The sequence below is a fragment of the Schistocerca gregaria genome, chromosome 3, assembly GCF_023897955.1.
Source record: "Schistocerca gregaria isolate iqSchGreg1 chromosome 3, iqSchGreg1.2, whole genome shotgun sequence".
Lineage (NCBI taxonomy): Eukaryota > Metazoa > Arthropoda > Insecta > Orthoptera > Acrididae > Schistocerca > Schistocerca gregaria.
Window position 1 is genome coordinate 725,759,489 of NC_064922.1, and position 26,348 is coordinate 725,785,836.

Here is a 26,348-nt window from a genome sequence, read left to right on the forward strand (position 1 = left end):
CATTATGTTCCTTATTATTGTCAGTGTTGTCTATATAGCCCTTTCTTCATTGATTTTGAACGGAATTTCCTCATTCCGTACCTTATCTGTCCATCTAATTTTCAACATTTATCTGTAGCATCAAATCTCAGATGCTCTGATTCACTTCTGTTCCGGTTTTCCCACCGTCTACGTTTCACGACCCTACATTGTTGTGCTCCACACGCTTATTCTCAGGAATTCCAGCCTTCGTCGCCGATGAGCAACAGCCGGCACGATTACAAGGACAAGGCGCTTGCTGTGGAGGCCATGCGTAGCAACGTTCGCTGAACAGGTGTTGAGGAGACACAGTTGGTAGCACCTTGTTTCATTTGGGCGGTCAGTTGCTCAACAGTTGCACGTCTGTTCGCCCGAACAGATCTCTGCAGCCTTTTTTCACCTCTTTCATCTATTGCCTGTGCTGCATCACAGTTGCCTCGCGCACGGATTTGGATACCACCATTTTGCCATGCACGGTATACTTTAACCATGGCGCCAAGGGAAACTTTCCGTAAATGTTCCACCACTGGTCCGAAAACCAGTTATGTTGCCCGTTTCGACGGCAGATGAATCGATCCGTCTCCGTATTATGACAATAACTGCTCCCTTTACACACACTCCACTGTTCGTGCTGCCACTTGCCGCCTTTGAGTTGTCATTTCTTGTTGATGTCGAGTATAGGCGGTGCTCACATCAATGAAGGCTGGCCTGGGTAATTCAGTTGGAAGCATGGTCCAAAGCCGCTATAAACTTCTTGAAATAAATATGTTTTCTACATTGGATGTTATTCATTTCCACTTCACTTTATTTTGTGCACTGTTTAGTATGATATTTAGTTACTACAACTTTTCAGCTGTGTTGGCATTTTCTAACAAACTGCTTAAGCTGTTAACTAGTTAACTGAGAGTTACAGTCATCTAATTTCATGGGCACTCCGTGGTTGGCAGCGCTTGAGAGCTGTGCTTACGATTTTAGTACAAACAGTAACACGTACTTAAGCTATTTGTTAGTTTGAGGAAGCACTGAATCGTGTGCAGAGAGACGTTGTGGCAAACAGACCTTTTACCTCCCCTAGGTTTTCGCAATTCCGAAGCTGTATCATTGATTTTTGCTGACTTCTCTGGACCACTTATCTTTCAGTATTCAGTCACATTCTGACTGCATAACTGGTTCACGCCTTTCTTCCAGATCGCCTTCGTCCTCCTCTTCTACCTCGCTTTGGGTGAGTTCCTCCCCATCAGATAGGTCATGAATGTACTCTTGCTATCTATCTGTCTTTGCATTTAACAGATATTTCGAATCGGCACTTCGTAGGTTAACACATTTGCCTCATACTCCTCCGAAGTCACACAAATCTTCATGTAAGCCAAGTCGATTTTTCTACAAGCATTACTATCAATAACTTTACGTGTTTCTCTCAGTCATTCTGATTTAGCACCTACTGTTAATTTTTCACTTCTAAAGAACCTATACCGCTGGATTCATATCTCTCTGCACTCTCATATGATCTTCTTTCATCTATAAACCCAAATTGTTTCCGAACTATCCATGGTATCCCTTATATGGTTTTCATCGTACTAATTGTATGCTGAACTGCCTTAATGTTTTCCTTTTTTATGTTATACTCGTCTTCTATTGGACTACTCTCAGTGCTTCTTCTCAGACCTTTTATACCTCCCTCCAAGAATATCAAAAACGTGTCACAATCTGTCCCAACTTCTTATTACTTCAGTTCATCGTGTACTCCTTAATTTCTACCTGTACTTCTTGACTAGTAGCCTACAACCTAAATGCATGTGGACAACTCGGTGCGATGTGTAGTTGAGAATTAAAATTCTATACCTTTGTCTAAACATGGCTGAATCCCGTTGGTACTTTCCTATGTCTTTTGATGTTTCCCACCTATACCTTTGCTTGTGGTTTTTGAAAAAGTCCTTGCTACCTCCCGCTCAATTTAACTTCGTACATTCATATTAGTTATAATAATTTTTGTTTCCACATACAGTGACGTTTATTTTTCTATATTACCATGCATTTCATAGCCATCAACGAGTCAAAGACTGCTGTACCGGCCGGCTTCTGTAACTGAACGGTTCTAGGCGCTTCACTCCAGAACCCCGCTGCTGCTACGGTCGCAGGTTCAAATCCTGCCTCGGGCATGGATGTGTGTGATGTCCTTAGGTTAGTTAGGTTTGCGTAACTCTACGTTCTAGGGGACTGATGACCTCAGATGTGAAGCCCCATAGTGCTTATAGCCATTTGAACCATTTGAGCTGCTGTACCGTACAGTAATCTGTAACTGATAGTTTAATTCTATCGATGCCTGGAATATAAATGTAACTGTGTGGGAATTAAAAAAAAAATACAACTGTAGCACTCACGATCATCTACACATAATAAAAATGTCTCACTCGGTTCAAGTTATTTATCTTGGCATAACTCTGAAACATAATTTTTAGGTTTCCGTATCCCAATCCGTGTAAACAGAGTGCTTTCAGGATCAATTTGTTGACCGTCTGCCTACAGTCAAGAGATATAGCCATTATGTCACATATTTTGATACTCAGTAACTCACTCATCAAAACCCGCACAGTACTTCCCATTGACCTACTGTGCACTATTTCACAATGCAACTGAAGGAAAAAACAAATAATTGTTAATTTGCCATTATATCACAGGAAAAAACTTGTTGTCATTTGTTATCCACCTGCTTGTCTTTCTGTCCGTCTGTTAGTCTGTTAAGATTTCTTTTTTCTCAGGAATGGGTAGACGAATCAAGTTTGAATTTACAAGTATGTCATCTGCTATCGTCTATGACGTATTGGTGGTATCAAAAAGTTAAGCTTCTAACAGTCAATACAATCAAAAGAGACGGCCACTTACGTCACATATTTTTATACTCGCAAACTCACTGATTAAATGATAATTAATTAAAACCCTCAGCTGCCGACAGGTGTTGTTGATATACCTCGATGGGGACAGCTGAAAATGTGTGCCCCGACCGGGGCTCGAATCCGGGGTCTCCTGCTTACATGGAGACGCTCTATCCATCTTCTTTCTTTTTATTTATTTAATTAATCTCCAAAAATAAAAGAAACTAAATCAAATCAATTCCTACGTGGCACCACCACTTTAGCTCTGTCATAAAAAAAGAAATGAACTAATTCTGTTCAGGCGTTGCCCCTAACTATTTCCTCACTTTTTTAGTTTATATATATATATATATATATATATTACATGATTACTTTTAGGAAATGTGTACAAATGAGAATTAGAGTAACTGAGTGTTACAATAACAAAGGTGGCATTCAAAGAGTAAACAACAACAACAAAAATTTAAATCACTGATGCAATTCCAGCTAAAAGGTTCTTCAATAAACGTATCTGGTTCCACTTGATGCTTCGCCATCGTTGTCTGATATCTCCAACAGCGCCTTTGAAGGGTATCTGCAACGAAGGCATTCTGATTTGCTAGTGCCTCAAGGAAAACAGCATCCTCTTCCTTCTCTCATGGCTGATAAGGCAGGACATTCATTCGTTAGTGTGATGCGCCACAGAACATTAACCGCAGCTTGGTACTCCCTAGCTGAGTGGGGGGTTAACGAAAACGCTGCGTAAATAATTTGCGAAGAGCGTACGGTATCGTGGTGAGCGTTCGAAGGCATTGTGAGCATTTTGTAGGAACCACCAGTAATCAAGCTGCTCTTTCTCTCCTTCGCTAAAGATATAGGCGACAGTAATTCCTTTGAACCATGTAAACGCATAATATTTTGCGGAGGGAAAGTAAGATTCATCTTGACAGAGTAGGGTCATCCATTTGAGCCACTGAGGGTACAGATGAACAGTGTGATTGCAGGGACTTACCTCTTGCACGCTTCCCGTGAGACTCACATTCCCAACTCTCCAAAATCTACGTACGTAATGTACCTAACAGGGATAAGTCTCTGCAGTCGCGCTGTTCATCTGTGTCCCCCGTGTCTCAGATGGATAGAGCGTCTGCCATGTAAGCAGGTCGAGTCCTGGTCGGGGCACACATTTTCAGCTGTCCCCACCGAAATATATCAACAACACCTGTCGGCAGCTAGGGGTTTTAATTAACTATCATTTATTCTAGAGAAGCTGTATGGTCATCAATGGTACCTGTTCTTTCGAAAACAGTTACTATCTTCATATATCACTAATTGAAGCCTATAGGGAACTCCGGCCGACCTAGAAACATGAAATTTGTTCGCAGTACAACTCAAGAGAAAAAATCAGAAAACTGGTAATTAGTAATTATATCACAAGAAAAAATATTTCTTTTCTCAGTTTTTCACTTCAAATTTAAAATCAAAACACTCTCGAATGTCCCGGAATTCTCAGTACTACTATCTTGCCAGTATCACTGTAATTAATGGGCAAAATCGTCGAGGCTCTTGATGCCAGAGATGGATGAACTGTCAATATACACAATTACGTTTGTGCGGAACCCTGAAGTGCGAGCCCTACCAGCAAGCACCTGGCCAGGTATTTTTTAAATGGAACCGCAAGAGGTGTAATTTTCTGTATTATCTGGGCATGTCAAATTTATAATATAGTCAATCAAGGTTCTTTTTCTCTTCATACTGCAGTACAAATAATTAACAACACATTCTACGTGACATGGCGGATAAAGATTACTTAAGCGGTTTGAGGTGTGCTATGTAAGGATTTTCTTCTTCCATAATTTTAGAGTCGGTCTAGGGGTTTTCACGAAATTTTGTGTGCAAATCATGTTGAAGAATCTGGGCGTACTGGAGCCATCACAAAGCCCCAATAGATGAGGACCTAATTGATTCGATGTACTGATAAAAAATGATGTCAGTAATTTGATAATGAGGTCACTAGTTCAAGGAACGTGGACACACACTTAGTGTAAACTCTGAATCATCGTCTCTGTAGCGGGTGGTGGAGGGAAGGGATCTAGAAGTCGGAGGATGCATGTTAGTGTGCACATGCACGAGCGCGCGAGCGCTCGCACGCACACACACGCACTCACGCATACACACACACACACACACACACACACACACACACACACACGCACTCACGCATACACACACACACACACACACACACACACACACACACACACACAGGCACGTACGAACATACAAACAGACAGCAATTTGTAACTGAGGACAAACTAATTATTTTCGGGGAGACAGCATCTTATTTATTGCAATGAGGCAATGAGGAAGACATTAACTCATAATAATAAACATTTATTGAGATATAATTTGCAAGTAGTATCGGACATATTCGCGCCATCGCCATCAGTGATTCGATTCTCTCAGAGTATGCTAATTAAATAGCTCCCTATTTAGCAATTATATAGAACCGCTCGCTCACAGAAAGATCAGTACCTAAAGACTGGAAAATTGCTCAAGTCACACCAATACCCAAAAAAAGAAGTAGCAGTAATCCGCTGAATTACAGGCCTTTATCACTAACGTCGATTTGCAGTAGGGTTTTGGAACATATACTGTATTCGAACGTTATGAAGTACCTCGAAGAAAACGATTTATTGACACATAGTCAGCACGGATACAGAAAATATCGTTCTTGTGAAACACAACTAGCTCTTTATACTCATGAAGTAATAAGTGCTATCGACAGCGGATGTCAAATCGATTCCATATATTTAGATTTACAGGAGGCTTTGGACAAGCGTCTTTTAACCAAACTGCGTGCCTCAGTTGTTCGACTGGATTCGTGATTTCTTGTCAGAAAGGTCACAGTTTGTAGAAATAGCCGGAAAGTCATCGAGTAAAACATATCCAGCGTTCCCCAAGGAAGTCTTATAGGTCCTCTATCGTTCCTGATCTATATTAACGACATAGGAGACAATCTGAGTAGCCGTCTTGGGCTGTTTGCTGATGGTGCTATCATTTATCGTCTTGTAAAGTCATCAGATGATCAAAACGACTTGCAAAATGATTTAGATAAGATATATGTATGGTGCGAAAAGTGGCAGTTGGTCCTGAATAAAGAAAAGTGTGAAATTATTTACATGAATACTAAAAGAAATCCGCCAAATTTCGATTACGCGATAAGTCACACAAATCTGAAGGCTGTGAATTCAAGTAAATACTTACGGATTACAATACAAATAACCTAAATTGGAACGATCACGTAGATAACATGGTGGGTAGAGTAAATCAAAGACTACGATTCACTGGCAGTACACTTAGAAGTTGCAACAGGTCTACTAATGAGACTGTTTACACCACTCTCGTCCGCCCTATTCTGGAGTATTGCTGTGCGGTGTGGGATCCGCATCAGGTGGGAATGACGGATGACATCGAAAAAGTATAAATAAGGACAGCTCGTTTTGTATTATCGCAAAACAGGGGAGATAGTGTCACAGACGTTATGCGTGAATTGGAGTGGCAATCATTAAAACAATGGCGTTTTTCGTTGCGACGGGATGTTCTCATGTAATTTCAATCAGCAGTTTTGTCCTCCGATTGCGAAAACATTCTCTTGACACCCAACTACATAGGGATTAATGATCATCACTATAAAATAACAGAAATCAGGGCTCGTACAGAAAAATTTAAGTGCTCGTTTATCCCGTATGCTGTTCGAGAGTGGAACAGTAGGGAGATGGCTTGAAGGTGGTTCATTGAACCCTCTGCCAGGCATTTTATTGTGAATAGCAGATATTGATGTAGATGTATATTACTCTGCCTTATAAGTCTACTACGTGTGTGCGAAGTGGCAGTCGACTATTCCGCTCGGTGGGGTACTCTCTACATACCCCACGCTGTAGAACACCATTTGAGTGTCTTCTGACTGTAGAAGAGCATATTCATGGCGTCTCATAATAGCGGTATAGCACAGTGTATACATGCATATGAAACAAGGTAGATAAAGAATTTCATGGTACAAGCTGTTGGTACTTCACAGACTTGATCTGTGCTACAATTTCAGCAACGAAATCCAGTTGTAATGTGCATAACTGCATTCTAGTCACTATACCAAAGTCTTCACACGTTTTTAAGTATAATTGTCTCCAAATGAACCGCTGGAATCATTCGTTTCCTTGCTCGCATGAAATGTAGCTGGTAACTAACTGAATTTTCTCATTGCGAGAGTATTGAAGGGCGATGTTCTGTAATTGTTAAAAACTATTCAAAAACCAAAATCACACGAATTATCTTTTTATTGAAGACGACCGGTTTGAACAGTTTTAGCTGTCATCTTCAGCTATAACGCTTACTGTTTTTTCTTTGTTGTAAAACATTTTCGTTTTACGCTGACCTCATCCACAAGACGTCAAGTGGATAAAAGTCAGCGATGACAAACATTTGCAATGTGCTGAGTTTTATCCACTTGACCTCTTGAGCACGAGGTCAGTGTAAAACGAACATCACTCGCCTTTTCTCGGTCCTTCGAGGAAGTACTCCGCAAAGCGTGACATTTCATTTGGCGTTTCGGTGCGGCGTTTTTCATTGGTCACAACTCCCTGAGTTCGGCAGAATCGTGGTGTCAATATTGTTTACCCTTCGCTATTTGTTGGTGGCATGATGGACTCCACATGTCCAGTGGCTGGCTGTTTGCACAATGGAGGTAGTCTAGCTATCCATCGTCTGAATCCTTTGAAATGAATGGGAATGACAGGAGAGAGGAATGAGAATTCTCAATTCGCATAAGTGACATGCTGTGCATATGTGATATGAAACAATATTACAATAACATTCAAAAGAATTTAAAGATTTAGTTGGCAATGAAAGAGCAAACAATTACAAAGACCGACAGACGAGCTTTATCATTTTGTACATCATAAAACAATTTGTGCTAAATTTGCAGGCCTGCAGCACGTGAAGAAATTGGTAGTATGAATAGTAATATTTCTGAAGTTACGCGCGTTACACCATTGTCAGCTGCAACACTTTTCAGTGGAAATGAATGAAGGGTATAGACACTTCATACGTTTCTGCACAGTTAGAAGGTAAAGTCAAGAGGCGTGCCTGTTACGATTCTTCGATGTTAAGCTCGCTACTGTTTAATTTTTTAAAAAGGAAATAAATAATGCATGAACGAAAATTAGAAAATCCGGAACTGAGTACAGAATTCGCATTATAAGTGGATTGGACGGCACAGTGCCCACAGTAAGACATTGCAAGGTAACGTTCTGGTTTGATGGGGATACACTTAAAAAGAAAATTGCGTTGTACAAGGAACACATTCTAACAAAGACAGTCTAGTTCCCTAGGCTGAAGGTCTGAAGAATTCTTCATGGCCTAGAAAGAAGTACAAGGATAGTTTCATAAAGATTTTGGGTACACTGTTAATCTTACATCTGTTTCTGAGCTGTTTTCAAGACCGTTGCATTCACAACTGCAAGCGCCCCTGTGCAGGTGCAGACGTAACTGACTGACCTGCAGAATAATTCAAATTATGACAGATATCTTTACGTTAAAACTGTCCGGTATGACTTAATTGCTTCGCTCTGGTAGAGTTTCCACGTCTCCATAATGAGGTTACAAAAGTGCTACAATATTTCTATCTACATATTTGTGCGAAAGACTGTTTTAGGTTTATGAAACTAGATTAGTGACGATTACGTGACAGCTTGAGCTCGAAACTCTGTGCCATCGTCTGCGTCTCTCCGTACACCGGCGGTTTGTACTACATAAAAATTATATTATGTCTTCAAGACACAAAAAATAATTGAATAATAGTGAATTTTTTTGTGATCGATGTTGTTGATAAATATTAAGTAAAAAACCATGTCGTATTCAGTGCAACTGCACTCTCAGTTAAAGACAGCGCGTTCGTATTTTTCCCCCCTTCCCCCTCCTAGCTCTTAGACAGCGAGGAGTGGGACTGCTGGTAATGTGAAGCGAGGTTGAGCGCTTTGGCACTCGTGCCAGGTACAGCCTGCGAGTCGAAGTCTTGGCCCTGATAAACACCATTATAACTTACTTCGTTTCATTTATGTCTCTGACATTATCTGTAAACTTTGTTTCTCATTTCTAATCAATGTCTTTTTCAGTGGAAGAAACTATGGAATGCTACCTTCTGGAAAATAATTACTGTGTGTTTGTGTGTGTGTGTGTGTGTGTGTGTGTGTGTGTGTGTGTGGGTGGGTGGGTGTTGTGTGATGTCCATAGGTTAGTTAGGTTTAAGTAGTTCTAAGTTCTAGGGGACTGATGACCATAGATGTTAAGTCCCATAGTGCTCAGAGCCATTTGAACCATTTTTGTGTGTGTGTGTGTGTGTGTGTGTGTGTGTGTGTGTGTGTGTGTGTGTGTGTGTGTGTGTCATGGGCATGGACACTGAGATGCGACTTTGTACATACTGTGTCCCATGTTTGTGAGCCAAACAAGAAGCTCCATTAACACACCACTGTTTGCTAATCGTTCACTATGACCGTTGGTCTATCACACTTTGCTACCCGAGACAGTGAAGCTGTCAATGTTGCCCCTGCAGGAACACAAAAAGCGAGCCGGGCGGGACAGGAGGAGCGTAGCAGTGGCTCACCTCGATGGTTCCCCAGCGGCCGTCCTCGACGCGCACCAGCTCGTACGAGAAGGCCAGCTCTTCGGCGAACTTCTCCAGCAGATCTATGCAGAAGCCCGAGCAGCACTGGTAGAGGCTGCCGTTGCGGTGCGCGCTCGGCAGTTCCACCCTGCAACAGCGAGGAATAATTGCTCAGTAGCTGCCACTTATCTTTCCACCCTTATGAAGCTTCAAAGCCCGAAGGCCGGATACAGCAAAATCATCATCGTTATAAAAAAAAATGTTGCATTTGATACAGTGTTGGCGGCTGAAGGTGAGAGCGTGCTATTGAAATACGTCATGTCGCATGCAACGGGTAACAAATGTTGAAGGTCTTTTGCGTTTGCGCTGCAAATACTTATCCCATATATGACTCAATAGTTATCATGTAGTAATCAAAGCAAATAAATGATGTATATATTCTGGTACTGCAGTCAAATATACAGTCTACAAGCTCCAGCTAAAATCTGTTATACACTGCGACAGCAGCACTTCAACCGGGCGGTAACATGCGCTATTGAATGCGATATCTGATGAGTGTGAGTAGTATTGTTTATTTTGGTTTGTAACATGGTTTATGCAAAATGGAACATACATAGCGCAGCAAGTAGAAGTAACAGTTCTTAAGTTTCCTAACGAGCTCGATAGGTATCAAATACCATGTTACGGGACTGTTTTTGTATGAATGTATTGTAGACTGCTGACATACAGTGAAGAACAACTTTTAAGAGAAAGAAAAAGCAGCTGAACATCGGAAGACATAACCTTTTGCAGAAAGACGTCGTATTAGTACATAGTAACATGAACTTTTGTAATTCTGAACTAAGGCAGTTTATGAATGAGGAAAACAGAAGACTGGAATGGAATATGGTACGTACACTGTTTAAGGTACCAAACAAACCACCACAACAATAGCTAAAGAGAAAACTCCCACAGGTGTTGAAATAAAAGGTCAAAATCTATACAACTGTTTCCCGACACATTTCACAACTGTTGCTGCATCAGAGCCTCAAGCGTCAGTCTCTTCAACCAAGTAGTTTTCTTTTAAAGAAGAAGTATTTATATAAAAAAAATTCTTATGTTCGAAATTCGAGTAAAGTGTAAGAAGGTGCAAATCATTAGACTCTGTGCAAAAACAGAAAAGAAAAAAAGTTGCTTGTTAGGGAAAGAACCTATCATAATAAGAACAGACAGGAACACGGATTTTATTTCGGTAAGCTTGGGAAGCAACAAAAATAAAAACAAACATCAATCTTACGATGACGTTAAGAGCAGCCAGCTATCTCGCCACCTGGGGCGCTAGTGTCACTTCAACTGGTGGACAGTAACAACTTATACAACACTGAATGTCGCGACTGTTGTCGACCTGGCCGCTTCTGTTCATCTGCAGTGATTGTTTTTGTTAGTGCTGTTTTCTTCTTGATTCGTTTTTATGATGCGAAGTAGAAGTGATCAGCGTGAAGTTGAGAAATTTCGTTTTCTTTTCGGTAAAAATGCTGCTGAAACTGTTTTAATGCTGAAAACAGCTTGCCAAGATAATGCTATGGCAAAAACTCTAGTGTACGAGTGGTTTGTTCGATTTAAAAATGGCCACATATCGATTGATGATAAACCTCGTTCTGGACGAAAATATTGAAAAAAATCGAGAGCTTCTGTTCACAGACCGTCGATAGACAATTGATCAACTGCCAGAGATTAGTGGATTATCTTACAGCTCGGTTCAGCGAATTTGAATAGAAGATTTAAGAATGAAAAGGGTTGCTGCCAAGTTTGTTCCTCGGGTTCTGACTAACACTTGCTTCGAAACAACAGCTTCAAACTGATCCAGATTTTCCGTCAAAGGCCATTTCTGGTGATGAGTCATGGTGCGATGGTTACGAGGCATAAACAGAGCAACAGTAAAACCACTGAGAGACGTCATCGTCACCCTGACCAAAAAATGTCGTCAAGTCAAATCAAACATCAAAACAATGCCAGTTTGCTTTTTTGATGCCAGGGCATAGGTCATCCACAGTTTGTTCCCCCAGGGCAGAGTCCAATCAAACGTTTTATCTGAAACTTTTAAGAAGATTGCACAACCGTGTTCATAAAAAAAGACACGATTTGTGGCAGGCAGGAGACTGGTTCTTCCTCCATGACAACGCACCTGCGCACACAGCCATCTGTTAGATAGTTTTTGGCTAAATATGGCATGGTTCAGCTGACCCAAGCCCCTTGGCCTGGCACCATGCGACTTTTTCGTATTTCCATGCATGAAAAGGGGCGTGAGAGGACACAGATTGGACAACATAAGAAGTCAAGAGAAGAACAAGGGAGGAGCTGTTAGCCATTTTTAAGATGACTACAAAAAATGATTCGAACAGTGCAAGCACAGTTGGAAGAAATGGAGATCATTTTGAAGGGGATACGGTTGTTTTGTAAGCAATTTGAAAATATATAGTTTTAAAAAAAATAATTCCGGCTTTTTTGGGTATCCCTCGTACATCTGTACATGTTCCATGTTCAGCTCTCCTCTTATGAACATAATTTCCTTGGCAACTCATAGTGATACTCGGTGTTGACTGGCAATGAGGGAGAAAGTTGAAGAATTCTCCAAGCCCATACGAGCATCTTTATGATACAAATTCTTTCTTTCTAGGTGGTACGAGATATGTGTATTTATAGCGAAATAAATGAACCTAGACGTGAATTCTTTTGTGATCTGAGAGGAATTGTCCGCTACTAATTTCGTTCATCTCTTCATTTCAGCTCCAGGCAATATGTAACTTACGAACAAAGACTTTGAAAACCCCAGACATTTAGGTCAAACCGGATTATTTTCCAATATGCATACCATCTGTCGACGATATGTTGTTTTTTTAATATAAAACAAAAGAAACTACCTGTTCATCAGTCTTCATTTAGTGAATTTTGCCTAAGGTGTATTAAAATCTATTTTTTTACAGTCAAACGAATTTCTCTAGACACAGAAAAAGGTCAGGGCTTACCCCAGGCATCTATATAAAAACTCCTCCAGGAGGCACTCTTACACCCTCCAAACTAGGCCAAATCTGGGAAACCTGGAACCCTGCTCAGGAGAAATGTTAGATTTAAACTTAACAACAAGACGCAGTGTATCCTTATAGCACCTGCAGCACAAGCTATGATCCCCTCGCTGTCAGATGCTGCACGAACTGTTCAGTTTTTCAGGAGAAAATTGTCCGTTGGAATTGAAAACAATAATACTGCGTAGCAACTGGAAAGCTGAGATCGCCTTGTGAACAGTAAGCTGAGTACGAAGTGTACGTGAGTGATTCAGTTTTTGCCCGGAGGCGTCAGTGACACAGTGATATACACGATAACATTTATTTCTTGTGTTGAGATTATAGAGTTACATCTTCACAGCAGTGGTTGGCATCTGGGCTTAAACACATGAAGAAGTGCTGATGGCTCGTCGGAGAGATATGACATCGCTCTGCAGGTTGTGCCACAGTTGCATGCTGTGCTGGCGGCAGCAATGGGATGACGAGGTGTCGCTTGCCGAATGTTGTGCGATACAAAGTGGCTCCCACCTCAGCGCTCACGAAAACAACTTGTTGCGCGCTCAGGTGGAGATTGCTGGATGTGGCTCAGGAAGACAACTTTAGTGAAGACTAGCCCCCGTCACCCACAGTGGATTGACCTAGACTGCAGTAGATACTCACGAGTCGATCAGGAGGCTGCGCTAACGCTCCACTCCTGGCCAGTGTGCAGCTTGCAGATCCTCCACAATGGCCCGTAATGTAGGAGGTCTGTCTGGCCACCAGAATTTTCAACCGTGTGCACCGTAGGTAGTGGCAGCAATGGCAGACCACAGGTGCTTTTCAGTATTTAAGTCAGCATCCAGGGCGCAGGCAGGCCGTAGCTGATCAGCTTGTCATTATTTCACTGAAACTCAATAGGCTGTCGTCCTCTCTGGTTCTAGCGACACGGACAGAATATTAGCATGACTGATTTTTGTCTTTGAACTCCGAAAGCTACGCTTTTTTAAAGGGGTGAGCCTGCACCTATGATTTAGTGGGTGTATGAGCACATTTGCCCTAGTTTATCAGTCTCTTCAGCACTATTTTCCTTCCTGTGGTAAACCATCAATTATTCTGAGTCACCGAACTTGGGTCTTTCTGCCTTTGTTTGACATTGCAGCAGCGCCTTGTCGTTGATGTTGCAAGCATTACTTCACAGTGCCTTGTTATGCAGCACGCCAATATTTGCGTTTCTGCCTTTCTCGCTACAAGGTTGTGTGGCACTGTTCAGTTTATACCCTGAAATATGTTACGTTGTTGACATTCCGTTTGGCACACTGGCCCAGAGCTAGCTTTCTCTGTTCTGAGCCTGAGAGGTAAAACTTCTTTTAAAACAATTTAAACATTTACAAAAAAATTATTCAGTCGTACAATACTCCCCCTCCCGCCCCCCCTCTCCGTTTTAGAAATTCGTCCCAGACTTTGCCTTTGCCTATTGTCTGCCACAATCTCACGAATCTGTTTACAAAATTGTACATTGTGCCCATTGCTCCAAAAAACTCCTGTTTGCTGCCTTGTGTGAATCTCTCTTTTCTTCTGATTCTCTGCCTATATTCTTAAGCTTTTGTTTACTGAACCCTGTTAACATGTACGCTACATTGTCTTTATTTCCGTTTATACAAGTTGTACTAATTTTACAGTTTTCTTAGTCTAAGAATCTTGAGTTGTGTTAGTTACTGTCTGGTGCCCGCCCGGTTGGCCGTGCGGTCTAACGCACGGCTTTCCAGGCGAGAAGGAGCCCCTGGTCCTCGGCACGAATCCGCCCGGCGGATTTGTGTCGAGGTCCGGTGAACCGGCCAGTCTGTGGATGGTTTTTAGGCGGTTTTCCGTCTGCCTCGGCGAATGCGGGCTGGTTCCCTTTTTCCGCCTCAGTTACACAATGTCGGCGATTGCTGCCCAAACAAGTTCTCCACCTACGCGTACACCACCATTACTCTACCACGCAAACATAGAGTTACACTCGCCTGGTGTGAGACGTTCCCTGGGGGGGTCCACCGGGGGCCGAACCGCACAATAACCCTGGGTTCGGTGTGGGGCGGCGGAGGGCTGAAGTGGACTGCGGTAGTCGTCGTGGGGCTGTGGACCACTGCGGCTGCGGCGGGGACAGAGCCTCTCCGTCGTTTCTAGGTCCCCAGTTAACATACATACAATACAATACTGTCTGGTTGTCTTTTTAAAGGGATTTTGTGATGACTGGTATCAGCTTTTTGTGCATAAGGCACACAGTCTATCACATATTGCTTGACACCACATTTTCTTGTTCTCCACCAGAACCTTTCCGCTCCATTATTCAGTGTTCTCTGTGACCTGAAAACACATGGTCATGTGCTTGTTACAAAATTTCGTCCTTGACACGCAGACCGTTCTTCGTCGTTTCCGCAGAATAAGCCCTCATGTGCCACAAACTGTAAGTGTAACCTAAATGCGTGACAGACTTCGTTGGCCACTTGCACTCTCTGCCACTGTCTCACACTTTTGCCCAGCGCGTTTAGCAGTGCAATCCTCCAAGTAAATGCATTTACAGTTGTGTGTTTTACACCTAGTTTATAGATCGCCTCATAATCAAATTCGCTGAGTTTGAGTGACCATCTCGTTAAACTGTTCAGTCGATCTTTCAGCCCCAACAGCCATTTTAATAAAGTGTGGTCTGTGACAAGCTTAAACCTCCGCCTGTATAAATAACAACGAAGGTATTTTCTTCCGTATATCACTGCAAACATTTCCTTTTACATATTTCTCTGCCTCGTGATGACTAGGTGTTGTGTGATGTCCTTAGGTTAGTTAGGTTTAAGTAGTTCTAAGTTCTAGGGGACTGATGACCATAGATGTTTAGCCCCACAGTGCTGAGAGCCATTTGAACCATTTTTTTCCCTTTTACATAGAGGAGGAATTATGCTCGGATTTGTTTAGTTGGCTGGACACATATGTTTCTGGATATTACTGTCCATCGATATTCTTGTTCAAAATACAACCAACTGCCTCATTGCTGGTGTCACATGAGAGGATAAATTCCTTCTCAAGCTCGGGAAAGACAATTAATGGATCAGACACTAATGCTTCAAATGCTGAGTGATATTCTGCTCACCATTGGAATTTCCTGTCCTTTGTCAACAATCAATACAAGGGTTCTGCAGCTGCACAAAACTCTTCATGAATTTGTGATGGTAAGATCATAAACCTAACAATAACTGTAGTTGTTTTGTGGTTTGTGGTAGTGCAAGGTTCCATATCGCTTCTGTTAGGCAATGATAGGTTTGAATATGTTTCCTGCCGAGCACAGGTCCAAAGCAGTTTACCTGTGTTTGTGCAAAAGGGCACTTCCCTATGCTAAGAATCAGATGCGCAGACCACAGCCTACTGAACGAGTCTTCCAAGAGGTACACATTCTGGCATATCCTTTGGAAATACGATGATATCGTTCAAATGTACCACACAAGTTTTCGGCTTCAAACCATGCAAAACCTTAACTAATAACCTCTGGAATGTGCCTGGGGAGATAACCTCGAAAGAAAATCCTGGTCCTCCTCCAAAGCGGGTTGAAAAAATAGCTCGTCAGAACACAAGAACTACTCCTGGTGCCCCAAGGAGCCTCATAAAGTGGATGGACTCAAAGGTAGATGACAATGCTATGAAAAAGGGATCAACGGATATATCACGTCAAGAGAATTTCCCAAAAAGAGATAGAACTAGCAAAAATACTAAGAGATATAAATATCGATGCTATAGGGATCACAGGAAGGACGATGAAATTGAGAGGTAATAAATATGTAAGTGATTACATTGTGTAGTATAGGAGAGTCGAACAAAATGAAAGAGCAAGCAGAGGTGTCGTATTTCCCCTGCCTAAGCGATAGGGAAAAAGAGGTCAAAGATTGCACATATATACGCCAAAGAATACTCATAGTCAGACTGAAACAGTGAAGAGCCAATGTCACCATTATAAGCATATATGCACCAGAAGAAGAAAAGGGGATGAGTCTAGAACCTTCTATGAAGAACTACAGAAGACTGAAAAAACACAGCACTACTGAACAGATTAATATGATGGGCGATTTCAATTCCAGAAAAGGAAATATCAAAGTGATGAATATTATGAGGCTTTTGGTATGCAATGAAAATGTAAAAATACTAAGAGATTTTGCCTCTTACAATAATCTAAATATAACAAACTTCCATCTTTAAGAAAAAGAGATGTACGTAAGTTTACTTGGGACAGCAGATAAATAATTGACTACATTTTTGTACATGATAAGCTAGCAGGTCAAGTAGGGATACAAGAGTTTATGGACGACAGGAGACAGGAAGAGATCATTTTCTAGTAATCTCCAGAATAGATCTTTTTGCTAAATGGAAGAAAATGACAAAAAGTAACCAACAAGATCAAAGCGTTTATAAAGTATGTTTTGCAGAAGAGGACAGTATCAAACTTCTTTACCAAAGCAGATTAAATAAAAAGCTAGAAAACATAGAAACTAAGGATAATATAGAAGAAGAATGGCAAAATCTGAAGAGTGTTATATGTAAAGTATTAGAAGAAGCTCTCAGTGAAAAAGAGTAAATAAGGGAAAGAAAGGACCTAAAAATTTGGACTGACAGTGCAATGAGAACTGTTAAAGAAAAACACGATGCATATATACAGGGAGTCCCATTTATCTTGACCACCCTAAATAACTATTTGTCCAGTTGCAAATTACAAAATGTTTGAAGCAAATGTTCTTTAGCCGTCAGGGGGGAAATCAATCAGTATGATTGCCTTCGTTGTAGTTTTGTTTTTTACAAAGATATGAGCAGCGGTATGACTTTTTTAAATGGCACCCCGTACTTTTTATTTGGTAATTCATTTCTCTCCTAAAGACCTATTCAAAAACGTGTCACAGTGTACCATGAACTGACGTTGACGCTCCCAGCGCTTAGTGCACGTACTGGGGTAATGGAACACATCCACCTGCTGACGCTGACAGAGGACAAACGAAAACATAAGTAGAATGCACACCCGCTATTCCATCAACCATCGTCAGTTGAAGAGTTATGTAAGTAGAAAGTGCGCCAACTAAGAGAAGGTAGAATTGCTAGTCATCTATGGGGAATGTAAGTTAGCAGAACAGTAATTGCAATACAGTTTTCTTTTTTCGGGTACATTTAGTACAGCAGTTTAGTCCTTTTAAATACTGTTGTGTAGAACAGGCATAGAGTAAAGGCTGTCCTTCCTACAAACTGCATCGACATAGCGTTTCTTTTATTGTTGTAGTAGTAGTAGTAGTAGTAGTAGTAGTTGTTGTTGTTGTTGTTGAAGGCAGGCGAAATGCTACGCAGGCAGCGGAACTGTAGAAAGAGCTATATATTGACAAGAACCTACCTTCTCGACGGATATTTTCTGGTCTTGTTGTGACGCTTCAGAAAACGGGAAGTTTCAATCCACGACAACGCAATCGTCGTAGCTCTCGCACAGAAGATTCTGCCAAAGTTACTGTTCTCGATTCCGTTGCTATGAACCCACATGTGAGCACACGAATACGAGATTGGAATTCCTAGAACCAATGTACATCGTATTCTTGCACGTCACCGGTTCTATCCTTGCCATTCACACCTACATCAAGAATTGCATGGCAATGTCTTCCAGAATCGTGTACAGTTCTGTCAGTGGGCACAGCAGCAAATCCTCGCCAACCCGAACTTTATCTCCAATGTTCTGTTTATTTATGAATGTTCCTTCTCAAACAAAGGACACGTAAATGCAAGGAACATGCATTATTGGTCCAGCGACAACCTACGATGGCTTAGACAGATGGAACATCAGCGTCAATGGAGAGTTAACGTCTGGTGTAGGAAGCTTCGTACTACAATTATTGTCCCTTATTTCGTCAAAGGTAGTCTAACCGGCACAGGGTATGCCAACTTCCTCAGACGAATTCTTCCTCCTCTTCTTGATGAAATGCCGCCAAGAACCAGAATACTTATGTGGTATCAACACGATGGATGTCTAGTGCATAATGCCTTGCGTGCACGTCGTGTTCTGAACCGAATGTATCCTGCCAGATGGATTGGTCTAGGAGGAACAGTTACTTCGCCAGCTAGGTCTCCTGATTTAAATCCTCTGGACTTTTTTCTTTGGGGATGCAATAAAGACGTTGTCTATCGCGATATTCCAACAACTCCAGAGGACATGCAGGAAAGTATCGTGCTTGCTTGTAATTCTCTTTAGCAGGCGACAGTGAAAGCAGTAAAGAATTCTTTCATTCAACGAGTGCACCAGTGTATCGCTGTCCAGAGTCACCACTTTGAGCACCTTTGAATGTTCTACTCTTGGGCAGTGGTACAGGAGAGCCAAAACCAATTTTGAGTTATGCTTTTACTTGGTTTTCATTTGTATTCTGAGAAGTGGACGAGTTTGTCATCCCGGGCTCAAAGTCAGTGTTGTGTTACATAATTAATAACGTTGTGTTTCAATGAATGGTACACTGTGATACATATTTGAATAGGTGTTTAGGAGAGGATATGGATTTCCTAATAAAAATTACAGGATGTAATTTTAAAATGTCATACCGCTGTTCATATCTTTGTAAAAAAAACAACACTACAACGAAGGCAATCATGCTGACTGATGTCCCCCTGACGGCTAAAGAACATTTGCTGGAAACATTTTGTAATTTGCATCTGGACAAACAGTTATTTAGGGTGGTCAAGATAAATTGGACACACTGTGTGAAATACTTAAGTAACCCTACAACTGAAAAGCAGCAATACTATAACGAGAGAAGAAATATTGCTATATATGTAGTAGAAAAGCACACAAAGAACACTGGAATAGGTTTGTTTCTAATACAGAGAATGATGTTCATGGAAGACAGCAAATGCCCGAAAAGAATTTAAGACCTTTAAAACAACAGAAAAAGAGAAGATACAGATAAATAATATTGAAGAAGGGCACTGGGTAAACTAATACAAAGGACTATGGTGTGATGATATAGCACAAGAAACTGAAATCGAACAGCAGATGAGAAAGGATTAGATGAAATACAGTCTGATGAAATAATAGTCTGTCTTAACATTACTTGAGAACACAAAAGTGACAGGAAGAGATGGTATTAATGATGAATTGCTAAAATGTAGAAGAGCGGTACTACATTTACGATAGCTTTATCTCTTAAACGAATGTTGTAAGAGCAACAGCACCCCAGAATACTTGAAGATTGCTAGATTGACATCATTTTTTTTTTAAAAAAAGGAGATAAAAACATAGGCAATAACTGCAGAGGAATAAGTTTTCTGGATCTGTCATTCGAGCAATGGCGCATAACACATCGTTTCGGCCATTTCCCAATATACACTCGTTTACCCTGGCAACATACAACTGTTACTTTCTTCTGTTGAAGCCTCTACTCTGCATCATTGTCCATTCCTGAATTCGGTCATGAATATAAAGGAACTATATTAGAATTATCACTAATAGCTAATCGTAACGACACAAAGTACATCACTAGAAAAAGTGCAGAGGACTACAAAGGAATATAACGGAGGCGGAATCGTGCAGGAACTCGTTCAACATTTTTTTGAACCGATCGGTGCTTGACACTGCTATCGGCAGCGTGTTTTCTAAAAGAAAGAAGGGAACGGATGAAGAGAAAACAAGACAAAGAAAAGAAAACTCGATCCTATATTATCGTTCTTTACTGTACGTAGGCAAGAAGGGTGGATGTAGGTGGCCTCTACCTAGTTTCGTACTGTGAGGTGCAGTTTTGCCAGATTCCTACAGGTCCTGCTACTGGAACTGTAGGTAGTAGCAACACTGCTGCAGCCATTAACGACGATCGGAGATCGGTGATACGTATTTGCAGAAATATTCCGGCCACGCCTGGGACTGTTAATGTCTGTTCAGTTGCAACCAACTCTGACGCTACTTCGCGCTGTGTGGGGAGAGCGCTTAAGTCTTGATGAGGCAGCAAGCCTTCATGTCCAGAATGTGCGTCGGCACTGCTGCGTTCGTCGTTTGTTTAACCGGCTGCGGAACGAATTAACAGCGAGCGCCCCGCGCGTAATTGCGTTTCGCGCTTCAGTTTTGACAGTCTTTCCAGTCTCCCTTTTGCGCAGATTATGAGCGCTCACCGCTGCATCCGGAGGAAAAACTTCATCAAAAAAATGAATAATCGATAACGGCCGGTCCGCTCTGATACTCCTTTTTATTGGCAACGTGTACCGACGAACTGATTACTTTTTTTCAGATTATTTGGTAATGCACAACAGTAGTATGACAAAAGTTTATACTAGGCAGAAAAGCGCATTCTAATAATTGGGTAGCTTATTCTGTCGTGTAAGTGAAACTATTTACGTTCACGCTGTATTTATTAGGAAAACTTCGTAGCAAAAAAGGTATGTGTTTTATACCATGTCAGGAACGCTTAGTTTTATTTGCGTCTATAAAATAGGGAGAAGAAGGGCACAGTTTTACTTTGGTAAATATTTATGTAACTATGGCCTTTCTGTGTCGTCGCCGTCGTAGAATAGCCTAGCCGTGTATTGAATCTCTATTCACTATTTTGCTCTTCGTTCCGGCTTCAATTCCTATCAGTATTATGAAATGTTTATCGGCAGGAGAAGTACAGAGTAACACATACCCACACACTCTTAAAACAGCTGTGTTCTCTAACCTGTGTATGGAGTGAAGTTAGATAGCTATGTGTTTCTTTTTGCTGGAATCGACTAATAAGTTCTTCGAAAGTCTCAAACGACCACGGGAGGAAGAGTATCCTCTAGTAAAGTTCAGTACTGGAACGAAAGCGGAAGATTTTCAGTTCTCTTCTGGGAATTACTGATTTCCTAACGATGTTCGCTCATTTACATTTATGATCAAAAGGCTGCCTGATATTTAAGTAAAATGTTTTATTCGTTTTTACTGATCACCTTCAAACACATAAACGTTATCCAGTATTATGTGCATATTATCATATATTTGCTGAAAGCAAATAATACAAGTAGTTATAAAAAAAGAAAAAAAACTGCTGAGACTTTTTTAAATGTATCAGCTATCCTGCGGAGTATAGATCGCATTGCGAGACATAGCAGGTACTGTGCTTACACAGTTTGCCAAAAGGAATATAAAAACAACTCTGTTTTTTTTTTTTTTTTGTAGTGGAGTTGTCCTAAATAGCAAATTATTAAGCTGTCCGGAATAATTCAGAACATTGCCTGGTTTGTTTCTTGTTTCACACTAAAATTTCGCAAACAGTATTTATGTCAGACGATGTCACCATCTTTAAACGTGCAGAAAGGTCACAAAAAGCATCAATATTGAGGAACTCATAGAGACTCGGGAAGAGATGGTTGGTTGGTTGTTTTGGGGAAGGAGACCACACAGCGAGGTCATCGGTCTCATCGGATTAGGGAAGGATGGGGAATGAAGCCGGCAGTGCCCTTTATACGGAACCATCCCGGCATTTGCCTGGAGAGATTCAGGGAAATCACGGATCGGGAAGAGACCTCAGAAGTTCGGGCACGACTGCCGCACAACCGAGTACTCCGCAAACCAAAAGTACTTTTCAGTATTGAAGTGAACGCGCAAGTACAGGTATAATGTTATTACCAGAAGATCCAGGAAGCGACAGTTAGGGATACACCCAACGAAGACTGCAGATAACTATTTTGCAACTTCTGTATCTTAGGCACTACGTCGCTCGACTGTACTACAGCCACTTTGTGACGTATACTCATAATTTTAAGGCAAGCCATACGAACTGTTTGGTGGCACAGATAACCACACCATCTTGCGCTACTCAGCTTGCGTTAAAACAATGCTGACACAGTTCGACCATCTGAGGCACATGAGAACGAAAAATATTTTAAATTTCATTTCTAGTTGTAAAATGTAAACTTTCACGGCTGAAAATGTCACAGTTTATAAAGTATTCCGGGGTATTATGACGTGGTGGGCTGGATTTTCCATTGAAACCAAACGTTTCGTCCTCATTTGTGGAGGTCATTTTCAAGGGAGATAGTAGCTTCTTTGAATGTTCGATTCACAACCTAGATCGCCATTGTCAGGGTGTGAATCGGACAGTCAAAGAAGCTACGAAATCCTTAAAAACGTCTTTCGCAGATGGGGACGAACCGCTGGGTTATCATGAAAAATCCACCCAACCACGGCATAATAACCCGGACTATTTTATTGATAGTGGATTTCGATTCCACCTGATAACAAGTTTCTTGACCTATACTGTTAGTATTGTAACATATTTTTATTGAAACATTGATTGACTTCCTCCTAAACGTATGTCGATACTAGACGGCGGAGTCCGTCATTGGTAAACATAAAAAAATACAGGGTGTTTCTAAAATGACCGGTATATTTGAAACGGCAATAAAAACTAAACGAGCAGCGATAGAAATACACCGTTTGTTGCAATATGCTTGGGACAACAGTACATTTTCAGGCGGACAAACTTTCGAAATTACAGTAGTTACAATTTTCAACAACAGATGGCGCTGCAAGTGATGTGAAAGATATAGAAGACAACGCAGTCTGTGGGTGCGCCATTCTGTACGTCGTCTTTCTGCTGTAAGTGTATGCTGTTCACAACGTGCAAGTGTGCTGTGGACAACATTGTTTATTCCTTAGAACAGAGGATTTTTCTGGTGTTGGAATTCCACCGCCTAGAACACAGTGTTGTTCCAACAAGACGAAGTTTTCAACGGAGGTTTAATGTAACCAAAGGACCGAAAAGCGATACAATAAAGGATCTGTTTGAAAAATTTCAACGGACTGGGAACGTGACGGATGAACGTGCTGGAAAGGTAGGGCGACCGCGTACGGCAACCACAGAGGGCAACGCGCAGCTAGTGCAGCAGCCTCGGGTTTCCGTTCGCCGTGTTGCAGCTGCGGTCCAAATGACGCCAACGTCCACGTATCGACTCATGCGCCAGAGTTTAGACCTCTATCCATACAAAATTCAAACGCGGCAACTCCTCAGCACTGCTACCATTGCTGCACGAGAGACATTCGCTAACGATATAGTGCACAGGATTGATGATGGCGATATGCATGTGGGCAGCATTTGGTTTACTGACGAAGCTTATTATTACCTGGACGGCTTCGTCAATAAACAGAACTGGCGCATATGGGGAACCGAAAAGCCCCATGTTGCAGTCCCATCGTCCCTGCATCCTCAAAAAGTACTGGTCTGGGCCGCCATTTCTTCTAAAGGAATCATTGGCCCATTTTTCAGATCCGAAACGATTACTGCATCACGCTATCTGGACATTCTTCGTGAATTTGTGGCGGTACGAACTGCCTTAGACGACACTGCGAACACCTCGTGGTTTATGCAAGATGGTGCCCGGCCACAGCGCACGGCCGTCGTCTTTAATGTCTGAATGAATATTTCGATGATTGTGTGATTGCTTTGGGTTATCCGAAACATACAGGAGGCGGCGTGGATTGGCCTCCCTATTCGGCAGACATGAACCCCTGTGACTTCTTTCTGTGGGACACTTGAAAGACCAGGTGTACCGCCAGAATCCAGAAACAATTGAACAGCTGAAGCAGTACATCTCATCTCCATGTGAAGCCATTCCGCCAGACACGTTGTCAAAGGTTTCGGGTAATTTCATTCAGAGACTACGCCATATTATTGCTATGCATGGTGGATATGTGGAAAATATCGTACTATAGAGTTTCCCAGACCGCAGCGCCATCTGTTGTTGACAACTGTAACTACTGTAATTTCGAAAGTTTGTCTGCCTGAAAATGTACTGTTGTCCCAAGCATATTGGAACAAACGGTGTATTTCTATCGCTGCTCGTTTAATTTGTATTGCCGTTTCAAATATACCGGTCATTTTTGAAACACCCTGTATATGGGATGATAGAAAATAATTTATCCGAGGTGTCTTATTTGAACTTAGCAGTTTTATTGTTCATGTTTTCCTTACGCTTTTTAAATATATTTCTCAGCATCACGGGAGAAAATGATCAATTACTAGGAATTGTTTGGCACAATGACAGATGCTCTACATTCAGGTTTCTTCATTTATTTCATCTAAGATTGTTTTAAGCCAGGGACAACATGTTTCTGTGTAAAAATTGTGTAGATGACTGATCGGCACTAATTCTCGACGATACATACATAAATTCTGTTAATGATAATAAGAATAAAAATAACCCATCGATTCCTGCCACTCAGGGACATAGTGTTTAACGTAGTACAACTCGGTGGTATCACATATCGATACCATGCCACGAGCGTCACAAACTAGGCAGCTGAATCGTAAGCTATGGTAGACGCCAATAACGGTCATGTGGGATCTGTCGGACCAAGTCGAGCATTCCCACTGAGCCATGACTCCAACGGCTTGTACTGCGAGCGCCCTCTGCTCAGAGCTACTTTGCTGTGTGTTGCTGCACGGGTACAACATAGTAGCGGCACTGGCATCGTCCATCGTGCTTTAGTACAGTGAGCCTCTTCCTTGTTGACACTGACAACTGGATTCGATTTCTTGCTGCGTTATTTGTATTGAGTCTTCATACTCTTGAAGAAATGTGTGTTCAAATGTGTGCGAAATCTTATGGGACCTAACTACTAAGGTCATCAGCCCCTAAGCTTACACACTACTTAACCTAAATTATCCTAAGGACAAACACACACACCCATGCCCAATGTAGGACTCGAACCTCTGCGGGATCAGCCTTACAGTCCACTTGGAGAAATCCAAGTTAAGTAAATCTTCTATTTACTGTGTTAACTTGTTTGCTAATCATTTCTGTTCAACTCTCCTGCAATGACAATTCCTGCACCAGTCTATAGACCACCTCTCCTTACAGATGTATAGTAAGTTGTACACAACGCCATGCTCTGATATGATTCAATGATCCGAAGAGGGTGCATCAAAATGAAAACAAAATTTAACCAAAAAGAAGTGTTCGGTCTAGGCATACGACTTCATTAAAGGCTAAACAATGGTCGTGTTGTTGTTGTGGTGGTGGTGGTCTCAGTCTAAAGACTGCTTTGATGCAGCTGACAACAACATCATTTTGAGTAGTCCCTGCCCGGAGACCTGAATGTCAGACAAGTCACACAGAAGGGCTATATGTCCTTAGAGCTCCATAGCCGAGATGTAAAAGCACGCCTGTGCAATGGCGCTCTACTCGGTGGTGAGCCGGTTTGAATCTGTGGTGGACTGGCTCGAAACCTTGTTGTAGATGAAATTCTCACTACCAGTTTTGGGCTGCCCAGAAGAAGAAAGATGGCGCCATAAGGTTCCTGATCAGTCTTGCGCCAGTATCCCCTCATTTTTGAGGGAACTACCGCTAAATTTCAAGATACACAGTCGACTCAGAATCGGTCGGTAATTGAAAAACGAGCACTTTTCATCAACATATATATGTCAGCAAACACATATTTGCCTTGAAATCGAGGAAAGAAAAGATTTCGATAGCCACTTAATGTACCTGTAAGGTGTACCAATTCTTTTTTCTTGTCTTGACCATCAGATTACAAGTTTTTGCATATCTCATAAAAATGTATCGATTTATCTGCAATTGAACTCATTCTAATTATTTGCTTGCTCTTCTAAAGGACATTATTCAGAGATAATTAGGACATTATCATGAATATAATCGCACTGATTAATCTTTCGATGTGTGTCACATTACTGTGAGAATATAATATTTGTTTTGTCTGAGACGTGGCAGTGATGTGGATGTCCACGTCGACGATCATTGTACTTACGTCCATGATTTAGTAAAGTAATGTACTTACACTGAGGCGAGAAA

At 41.5% G+C, this 26,348-nt stretch overlaps 1 protein-coding gene across 1 annotated transcript in view; it reads right to left on the reverse strand.

Moving 5' to 3' along the window:
- The window catches only part of LOC126355582 (glutamate receptor ionotropic, NMDA 2B), a 1,429,141-nt gene that overhangs the window by 321,308 nt on the left and 1,081,485 nt on the right, over window positions 1-26,348 (reverse strand). The window contains exon 8 of the mRNA XM_050005946.1: window positions 9,529-9,676. Coding sequence (XP_049861903.1) covers window positions 9,529-9,676 — 148 coding nt within the window. The remainder of the gene's footprint in view (window positions 1-9,528; window positions 9,677-26,348) is intronic.